The 11,372-nt window shown below is 21.1% G+C and overlaps 1 protein-coding gene across 2 annotated transcripts in view; it reads left to right on the forward strand.

The window, feature by feature from the left end:
- The window catches only part of LOC117167602 (serine/threonine-protein phosphatase 2A regulatory subunit B'' subunit gamma-like), a 54,644-nt gene that overhangs the window by 4,956 nt on the left and 38,316 nt on the right, over nt 1-11,372 (forward strand). For both annotated transcript variants that reach the window (XM_033352668.1, XM_033352659.1), the window contains exon 2: nt 8,793-8,923. In XM_033352668.1, the coding sequence (XP_033208559.1) occupies nt 8,793-8,923 (131 nt within the window). The remainder of the gene's footprint in view (nt 1-8,792; nt 8,924-11,372) is intronic.

Genomic DNA, 11,372 nt, shown 5'->3' on the forward strand with positions numbered 1-11,372 from the left:
AAAAAAAAAAAAAAAAAAACAAGAAAATAAAACGAATTTTCAAGAAAGAAAATAATTTTTTACGAAAAATACCACTTTTCAGAAAATAAATTATCTCTCAACGAAATAGTTGAATTTTCAACTAGAAAAGATCAATTCTGAAATAAGAAGATCAATTTTCTACAAAAGAAAAACTAAATACATTAATTTGCAACAACATAGTTGAATTTTCGACTAAAAAAGAAGAATTTAGAATAAAAAACGGAATAGTTAAATTCTCAGTTTAAAAAATCAATTTTCTGCTAAAAAAACAAACAAACGAATTTTCCACCAAAAAAATGAATTTTCAAGAAAGGAGATAATTTTTAGCTACATAGTTGAATTTTCGACTAGAAAAAAATATATAAATGATCAAAAACGGAAGATTTTAAAGTTTCAGTTTAAAAAAATTAATTTTCTTCAAAAAAAAAAAAAAACAAGAAAATAAAACGAATTTTCAAGAAAGAAAATAATTTTTTACGAAAAATACCACTTTTCAGAAAATAAATTATTTCTCAACGAAATAGTTGAATTTTCGACTAGAAAAAAAATAATTTACAATAAAAAACGGAATAGTTGAAATTTTCAGTTAAAAAAAAATAATTTTCGACTAAAAAAACAACTAATCTTCAACCAAAAAAATGAATTTTTAGCAACAAAAAAATCAATTTTCTATAGAAGAAATTAATTCTTAATCCAGAAGATAAATTTTCGACCGAGAAGATAATTTTCTACGAAAAAGACCAATTTTAAGAAAATAAATGAATTCTCAAATAGTTGAATTTTCCATAATAAAAGATTAATTTTCAATTAATGATAAAATCGTTTAAGTTTTATTTTAAGAAAATAATTTGCATAAAGGATCGAATTTTTAACTAAAAAATATGAATTTTGAAATGACATTAATTTTCTACGATAAAAGACAAATTTTGAACATAATACATTAATTTTCAACTACATATTTTAATTAATTACAAGATGAAACACATTAATTTATTTAACCTCATAGTTGAATTTTCGACTAGAAAAAAAGAATTTATAATAAAAAACGGAATATTTAAAAATTTCGGTTTAAAATAATTAATTTTCTACTAAACAAAACGAATTTTCAACCGAAATGATGAATTTTCAAGCACGAAAATAATTTTCTATAAAAAAGAAGACAAATTTGATAAAAATGCATTAATTCTCAACCACATAGTTGAATTTTTACCTAAAAAAAAAAGATTGTTCAATTAAAAAAAAAAACAGAATTTTGAAGTAAGAACATAATTTTCTACCCGAAGAGAATTATTTAACAAAAAAAATGTTTAATTAGAAAAGATAAATTTGCAATCAATTTTCAATCAAGCAGATTAATTTTCTACAAAAAATATAAATATTTAACAAAATACAATTATTTATTCAACCATATCGTTGAATTTTCGTCTAGAAAAAAAATTGAATAGTTCAAATTTTCAGGTTAAAAAGATTAATTTTCGACTAAAAACAAACAAATATTTAACGAAAAGGAACGAATTTTCCAGAACAAAAAATTAATTTTCTACAAAACAGTTCAATTTTCTATAACAGAAATGAATTTTCAATCCACAAGATAAATTTTCAACCGAGAAGATAATTTTATACCTAAAAGATAAAATTTTAAGAAAAGAAATGAATTTTCAACCAAATACTTGAATTTTCCACTAGAAAAGATTAATTTTTAATTAATGATAAAATCATTGAATTTTTATTTAAAGAAAATAATTTTCAACTGAAAAAAGAAACGAATTTTTAACTAAAAAATATGAATTTTAAAATAAGCAGATTAATTTTTTACGAAAAAAGACAACTATTTAGCTAAAATATTTTAATTTTCAATCACATAGTTGAATTTTTGAGGAGAAAAAAAAAGACTTATCAATCAAAAACGAAATTGGAGAAATTATCGGGTTAAAAAAAAAATCTAAAAAATTCAACTATGTAGTTGGAAATTAGTATATTTTGTAAAAATAGTTTGTTTTTTTTTCAGAAAATTATCTTCTTGTTTAAAAATTCGTTATTTTTGGCCGAAAATTGTTTTAATTAACTGAAAATTAAATTATTCTACTATTGACTGTAAATTAATACTTTTTAATGTAAAATTCAACTTTTTCGTTGAAAATTCGTTGTTTTTTTATCGAAAATTAAAACGCTTTAACTGGAAATTTTAACTAATCCATTTTTTATTATAAATCATTCTTTTCTAGTTGAAAATTTAACTATGAAGTTGAAAATTAATGTATTTTCATAAAAACAAATTCTTTTTTGATAGAAAGTTTTCTTCCCGTTTCAAAATTTATCTTTTTGATTGAAATTCGTTTTGTTTTTGGTTGTAAATTATTTAAAGATGCATAATTTCACTTGAAAATTCATGTCCTTGATTAAAAATTTAACTATTTTGTTCAAAATTAGATTTTTGGTTAAAAACTTAATTTTTTCAATTAAAAATATAATTATGTCACTTTTGGTTGAAAATTGTACTTTTGAAGTTGAAAAATCAACTATTTAATTTAAAATTTACGTATTTTCTTTAAAAAATCGTCTTTTTTATAGAAAATTATTCTCAGTATTTGAAAATTTTAATATTTGGTAAAAAAATCAATTTTTTTCGTTGAAAATGCAACTGTATACTTGATCATTAATCTCTTTTGATTGGAGATTCAAATATTTTGTTTCAAATTTGTCTTTCCGTTTATATCAAACTGTTTTTTTTTTTCATTTAAAAACAATTTTTTTTTAATAATAACTATTACATTTTCTAGTGAAAATGATTATTTCCAGGGTAATAATACAATAGTTTTCTAGAGAATTTTTCTCTTTGACTTAAAAATTCAACAATTTGGTAGAAAAATTAAATGTTTTTTAGAAAAATTTATCTAATTTTTTGCGGATTCATCTTTTTCGTTGAAAATCTAACTATTTGGTTAAAAATTTAACTAATTTTTCAAAAGCTCCTCTTATTAATTGTAAATCAACCTTTTCTTGTTAAAATATCACTTTTTTTGTTTAAAAAATCCATTTTTGCATGAAAATTAATCTTCTTGTTTGAAATTCATCTTTTGGGTTGAACATTCGTTTCTTTTTCTCATTGAAAATTAACTTTTTAAATTAAAAATTTCGATTATTTTATTTTTAATTGTAATTTATTCTTTTTAGTTAAAAATTCAACTGTAAGGTTGAAAATTAATTCGTTTTGTTGTATTTTTATCCTTTTTAGTTAAAAATTAATCTTTTTGTTTGATAATTCATCTTTTTGGCTGAAAATTAGTTTCTTTTTCTTCAATTAAAATTAATTTTATTAACTGAAAATTTTCAGTATTCCATTATTGATTGTAAATTAATCTTTTCTAGTTGAAAATTCAACTATGTGGTTAAAAATTTATTTATTTTGTTGAATGTTTGTCATTTTGAATAGAAAATTATATTCTTACTTGAAAATTAATTTTTTGTGTGTGAAACAGTCGGCTTTTAAAGTTGGAAATTCAACTACGTGGTTGAGAATTAATGTATTTTTATCAAATTTGCCTTTTTTGATAGAAAATTATCTTCGTGCTTAAAAATTCATATTTTCGGTGGAAAATTCGTTGTTTTTTTTTAGTAGAAAATTAATTTTTTTAACTGAAAGATTAAACTATTCTGTTTTTGATTGTAAATTTTTTCGAGTCGAAAATTTAACTACGTTGTTGAATAAATTAATGTACTTTGTTAAATATGTGTCTTTTTTTCGTGGAAAATTAATCTTCTTATTTCAAAATCGATCTTTTTTGGCTGAAAATTTTTTCTTTTTTTTTTTAAATAATATTAGTTTTTTTAAACTGAAAATTTCTACTTATCTGTTTTTGGTTGAAAAATCTTTTTTGATTCTAGTCAAAAATTCAACTATATGGTTTAAAATTAATTATTTAACCAAACATTTGTCTTTTTTCGTAGAAATATAATCTTATTATTTTTCAATTGTCTTTTTTGGTTGAAAATTCGTTCCTTTCTTTTGATTTCAAATTACTTTATTTAAATAAAAATTAAACTCTGTTATAATTAGTTGAAAATTAATTTTGTCTAAATGAAAATTGAACTGTGGCTGAGAATTAATTTTTTTTCTTAAAATTTGCTTTTTCGTAGAGAACTTGAGCTATTTTGTAGAAAATTAATTTTTTTGTTGAAAATTCGTTCTTTTTTATTATAGGATTGCCTGTTTTTAGTCGAAAATTGATTTTTTTAAACTGTAAATTTTAAATATTCCGTTTTTCATTGTAAATTATTTTTCTCTAGTCGAAAATTCAACTACGTTGTTGAATAAATTAATGTATTTTATCTTGTAATTAATTTAAGTATGTGGTTGACAATTTATTTTGTTAAATATTTGTCTTTTTTTATTTCATTGAGGATTAATTTTTTTTTGAAAAAGTAGTCTTTTTCGTAGAAAATTATCTTCTTTCTTGAAATCTTTTTTGTTGAAATTTCGTTTGTTTTTTTTTGTAGATAATTAATTTTTTTTAACTGAAATTTTTTAATCTTCCGTTTTTGATAATATATTATTTTTTCTAGTCGAAAATTCAACTATGTTGCTAAAAATTATTTTGTTGGATATCGGTCTTTTTTCGTAGAAAATTATCAACTTTCTTGAAAATTCATTTTTTGGTGGAAAATTCGTCTGTCTTTTTAGTAAAAAATTAATTTTCTTAACAAAAATTGTAATTTCAAAATTCATCTTTTTTGGTTGAAAATTCGATCCGTTTTTTTGGTTTAAATTATTTTATTTAAATAAAAATTAATCTGTGTTATAATTAATTAAAACTTAATTTTTTCTAAATGAAAATTCAACTGTGGTTGAGAATTAATTTTTTTTTCTTAAAATTTACTTTTTCGTAGAAAAGTACAACTATTTTGTTGAAAATTCGTTCTTTTTTAATAAAGGTTTGTTTGTTTTTAGTCGAAAATTAATTTTTTTTAACTGAAAATTATAAACATTCCGTTTTTGATTGTAAATTATTTTTTTCTAGTCGAAAATTCAACTATGTGGCTGAAAATTAATGTATTTAGTTTTTTTTTTTTGTAGAAAATTAATCTTCTTATTTCAAAATTCATCTTTTTTGTTGAAAATTTGTTCTTTTTTTCGGTTGCAAATTATTTCCTTCAGCTGAAAATTAAAACATTTGATCCTTAATTGAAAATTAATCTTTTCTAGTTGAAATTTCATTTATTTCGTTTTTTTTTTTTTTTTTTTTTTTTTTTTTTTTTTTTTGAAAAAGTGGTCTTTTCCGTAGAAAATTATCTTCTTTCTTGAAAAGTCATCTTTTTTTTGTTTAAAATTCGTTCCTTTTTTCGGTTGCAAATTATTTTATTTAAATAAAAATTAATCTATGTTATAATTAATTGAAACTTAATTATTTCTAAATGAAAATTCAACTAATTCTTGAGACTTAATTTATTTTCTAAAATTATTTTTTTTTTGTAGAAAATTATCTTCTCAGTTGAAAATTTATCTTGTGGATTGAAAATTCATTTATTTGGTAAATAATTGAACTATTTAGTAGGAATTAAATTTTTTTGTTACAAATTCCATCATTTTGCTTAAATATTTGTTTGTTTGTTTTTAATCGAAAATTAATTTTTTTAAACTGAAATTTTTAACTATTTCGTTTTTTATTGTAAATTATTTTTTCTAGACGAAAATTCTACTATGTGGTTGAATAAATTAATGTATTTTGTTAAATATTTGTATTATTTTCGTAGAAAATTAAACTATTTTGTAGAAAATTTATTTTTTAGTTGAAAATAAACGTTTGAATTAAAATTTGAAGCGTTTCATTTTTCATCGTAAATTATTATTTTCTATTCGAAAATTCCACTATCTCGTTGCAAATTATTGCATTTTTTTCTTTTGGCAGAAAATGAATCTTCTTGTTTGAATATTTATCTTTCCGTTTAAAAATTTTTTATTTTTTTCAGTAGAAACATTTTTTTCACTGGAAATTAAACTTAACCCATTATGTAACTTAAAAAAATTAAAATTACGAATTTGCAATAAAACAATTTTTGTAACAAAAGAGTTTATTTTTCAATCCAATAAATTTATTTATAATTTTTATTAATTAATTAATTTTCTACAAATAAATCCAATTTTTCAACCAAATATGTAACTGTTTAAATAAATGAATTTTCAATTTTAAAAAATTAATTTACATTCAAATTGTTAAATTTTGAACAATAAAAGGTCGATTTTAAACCCGAAATCGAACGGTTAAATTTTCAGTTGAAAAAATTAACTTTCGACCAAACTGATGTATTTTAAACTAAAATTATGAATCTTGAACTGGAATTGCGAAATTTTATACCGACAAACAATATGAATTTTAAATCAATAAATTAAATTTTTTACCAAAAAAATAAGAATTTTTCACAAATTACATGAATTTTTGAAAAAACAGTTTAATTTTTAAATAAAAAATATCAATTTTGAACCATATATTACAATTTTCATTAAAAAAAAAATTTCGGTAAAAAAATTCCTTTTCATCCAAAGAAAAACAATTTATTAATCAAATTTTCTAACAAAAAGAAGAATTTTTAAACAAGGAGATTAACTTTCAAAGAAAAAATCATTGAAAACTAAAACAGTCGATTTTTGATGGAAATTTTGTGATTTTTGAACTAAATAAATGAATTTTCTATTTAAAAAAACAAATTTACATCCAAATTATTAAATTTTAAACTAGAAAAGATTAATTTTCAAACCCAAAATGGAACGGCTAAATTTTCAGTTGGCGAAATTAATTTTTAACCAAACTCGTAAATTGTTGACTAAAATTAATAATCTTCAACTGAAATTGTTGAATTACATACCTACTAAAAATATGAGTTTTCAACCAATCGGATTAATTTTCTACAAAAATTACGAATTTTCAACAAAGTAAATGAGTTTTTGAAAAAATAGTTAAATTTTCTAATAAAAAATATCAACTTGCAACGAAATGTTTTAATTTTTATCCTAAAAAAAGATAAAATTTGAACCAAAAATAGAATAGTTGAATTTTTCGTTAGAAATTAAATTCTCAACAAAATATCGGATTTTCAGAAAAATAGTTAAATTTTCGATGAAAAAATTACTTTTCATTCAAAACAAACAACAATTTTTCAATAAATTTATTTCTAACCTAAGAGATGTAGTTTTAACTAAAATGACGAATGTGTAACTGAAATACTTTAATTTTTAACCAAAAAGTTCAATTTTTAAACAATGAAATTAATTTTCAAACGAAAAAATTAATTTTTTTACTAAAAAAGATCATTTTTCAACCAAATAATACATCAATTTTAACAAAACAGTTGAATTTTTGATCAAAGTAGACCAATTTTCAACCAAATAGTTGAATATTTAAACAATAAGATTGCTTTTAAAACGAAAGGATTTTTTTTTTAACAAACAAAATTAATTTACCACCAAAACATGCAATTTTTAAAAAATATATGAAGTTTAAAGAAATTGTTGAATTTTCATTTAAAGAAGACAAATATTGAACAAAACAGAATAATTTTGAACTAAAAAAATGGTTTTTAACCGAAAATGAAATAAATACATTTTTAGTTTTAAAGAAATAAATAATTTTCTACTCAAGTGATGAATTTTTAACTAAAATGATGAACAGTTAACTAGAAAAATTTAATTTTCGAATAAGGAAGACAAATATTCAAGCAAACAGATGAACTTTGAACTAAAAAAAAATAATTTTTAACAGAAAATGGAATAGTTAGAATTTTGGTTAAATAACAATTTCAACCTAACTGATGAATTTCCAACCATAAAAATGATCATTTTTAATAAAAAAGATAAATTGTCAACCAAAACTTAAATAATTAAATTTTAAGTTAAGAAAATCAATGTTCAACCAAAAATACGAATTTTCAACTAAAAAAGATGATCCTTTTTCAAAAAAAAGTATTGAATAATTATAAATGAATTTTTAACTGAAATTATGGAATATTTAACTGGAATAGTATTTTCAGTATAAACAAATTATTTTCAACCAAAAAAGAAACCAATTTTAAATAAAATAGTTTAATTTTAGGTAAAAAATTCCTTTTCATCCAAAGAAATGCACTTTTTTTGAATTAAAATGATAAATCGTCAATAAAAATTTTTTTTAACGGAAGAGTTTATTTTTCAAACAAGTAAATTTATTTTTAACTTAAAAGATGAATTTTCAGCTAAAATGATGTATATTTAACTGAAATACTTGAATTTTTAAACAATAAAATTAATTTTCAAACAAAAAGATTAATTTCCTACCAAAAAATCTGATTTTTCAACAAAATACGTGAATTTTTAACTAAATAAATAAATGTATTTTGTTTAAAAAATTTCTTTTTAGATAGAAAATGAATATTCTTTGGAAAAAAATTGAACTATTTTGTTAAAACTTGAAGTAGTGCTAAATGTCATATATTTGAAAATAAAAATTTTTTTATGAAAAATGTTAAAATTCACAAAAAGAAAATTAATTTTAACCATCTTGTTCGCAATTTAATTTTTTTTACTCTACTCTACTGTTTTTAATTTCGAAAGTAAATTTTTCCATGGCTGAAATCGTTAGAACCATTTTTTTAACAACACTTTTTTTTAAATTATATTTTAAGATTATTTATTTATTTTAAAAATTGGAAACAGTAGAAATAGAAAAAAATATTTTTTCATGAAATGTATCGTTTGAGAATTTTGATGCCAGCTAAATAAAAAATCGCCCCAAATTTTTCAGCGGAAGAAAAAGCAAAAGAAAACGAAAAGAAAGAGGACGAACATTTCCAATACGTCTACGCAAAATGGAAAGGAACTAACATGAAAGATAAAGACCCAACCTACCGAGTTATTCCAAAATTTTATTTCAAGGTTTGCTATTTACGATTAAATTTATTTTAATATATTAAATTAATATTAATTAATTAATCTTAATCAGGGTGGCGATTCGACCGGATAATTAGGAATTTAATCGACCGGAAATTAAATTTAAAAGCCGGAAATTTACTTTTAAACGTAGCAAAATTCAAGTTTTCATTATTTTAATAATTTTTTTAAATTAAAAATTAATTTCTTTTTAAAAATATAACTGCTTTGTTGAAAATAAATTTTTCAACTGAAAATTTAACTTTTTTAGTCGAATATTCAACTTTTTTTGTTTTTTGAAAATCCGATTGTTTTGGTCGAGAATTTATTTTTGAAGGGATAATTTAAATATTCTATTTTGAGTTGAAATTTTATATTTTTTGGATGAAACTTCAACTATTTGCTTGAAAGTTGATATTTCTTATTTATAAATTAAAATATTTGTTTGAAAATTCGTAGTTTTGGTTGAACATTGATTTTCTTAACTTAAAACTTATTTTTTTAAGTTTTGGTTCACAATTTATCTTTTTTATTAAAAATTATAATTTTTGTGGTTGAAAATTCAAGTATTCTAATTAAATATTCATCGTTTCAGTTGAATATTATTATTTTTCATTTCAAAATTCATCTGTTTGATTTAATTTTTGTCTTCTTTAAATGAAAATTCAACTATTTCGTTAAAATTCATATATTTTTGGAAAAATTGTATGTTTTGGTGGTAAATTAATTTTTTTGCTTGAAAAAATATCTTATTGTTTGAATATTCAACTATTTCTATAGTTGAAAGCAGGTCGCAGCTCCCCATAGAGTGATAGAAAAGTGAAACAGGCACGTTCGAGCTCGCGTTCGAGGTATCTGTTTACATTATTGGATGTAAACATTCCTAGCGAATAAGTTGCAGCAATCTAGCCGAATTCGAGTTAAGCTCATTTATGGCTTTTAGCATTTATTTAATCTTCAAACAGTGTAATTATTAAAACAATTTTCATAAATGGCTCTTCTTTAAAGAATAGGTGTAATTCATTATGTTGCGTTGTAAATTTACAGGAACTATTAATTATTTAAACAATTTCTAATTAAAAATTAATAGTTTAACTTTTTTCTATGAGAGAATCTGTTCACGGAGTCAAATAACCCTTTTCTATGTTGCTTTACAAAAGAACTGATAATTATTTGAACAATTTTAATTAAAAAATTAAGAGTTTGCCTTTTTTTCTACAACTCAATTTGTTTACGGAGTTAACTAAGAATGTCTATCCGATGACTCTTTTTTTAGACTGCTTTGAAAATTTACAAGAACTATTAATTATTTGAACAATTCTAATTACAAAATTAAGAGTTTGACCTTGTTTCTACAATTCAATTTGTTTACGGAATTAACTAAGAATCTCTATTTTTTAATCTTTTGTTTTTGATTTGCAAATTTACCAACAATATTAATTATTCAAACAATTTTAATTAAAAAATTAAGAGTTTGGTCTTTATCCTACGCATCAATTTGTTTTCGAAGTCAACTAGGAATGTCTATCCGATTACTTTTTTCTATATTGCTTTGCAAATTTCCAAACAGTTTCAATTATTTAAACAATTTTAATTTAAAAATTAAGAGTTTGACCTTTTTGTACAAGTCAATTTGTTTACGGAGTCGACTAAGAATGTCTATCCGATGACTTTTTTTAGACTGCTTTGAAAATTTACAAGAACTATTAATTATTTGAACAATTCTAATTACAAAATTAAGAGTTTGATCTTTTTTCTACAATTCAATTTGTTTACGGAATTAACTAAGAATGTCTATTTTTTAATCTTTTTGCTTTGCCAATTTACCAACAATATTAATTATTCAAACAATTTTAATTAAAAAATTAAGAGTTTGGTCTTTATCATACGCATCAATTTGTTTTCGAAGTCAACTAAGAATGTCTATCCGATTACTTTTTTCTATATTACTTTGCAAATTTCCAAACAGTTTCAATTATTTAAACAATTTTAATTTAAAAATTAAGAGTTTGACCTTTTTGTACAAGTCAATTTGTTTACGGAGTCGACTAAGAATGTCTATCCGGTGACTCTTTTCTATATTGCTTTGTAAATTTCCAAGCACTTTTAATTATTTAAACAATTTCAATTTAATATTTAAGAGTTTGGCCTTTATCCTACGCATCAATTTGTTTTCGAAGTCAACTAAGAATGTCTATCCGCTGACTTTTTTCTATATTGCTTTGCAAATTACCAAGCAGTTTCTATTATTCAAACAATTTTAATTTAAAAATGAAGAATTTGACCTTTTTGTACAAGTCAATTTGTTTACGGAGTCGGCTAAGAATGTCTCCGGTGACTCTTTTCTATATTTCTTTGTAAATTTCCAAGCACTTTTAATTATTTAAACAATTTCAATTTAATATTTAAGAGTTTGGCCTTTATCCTACGCATCAATTTGTTTTCGAAGTCAACT

The sequence above is a fragment of the Belonocnema kinseyi genome, chromosome 1, assembly GCF_010883055.1.
Source record: "Belonocnema kinseyi isolate 2016_QV_RU_SX_M_011 chromosome 1, B_treatae_v1, whole genome shotgun sequence".
Taxonomy (NCBI): Eukaryota; Metazoa; Arthropoda; class Insecta; order Hymenoptera; family Cynipidae; genus Belonocnema; species Belonocnema kinseyi.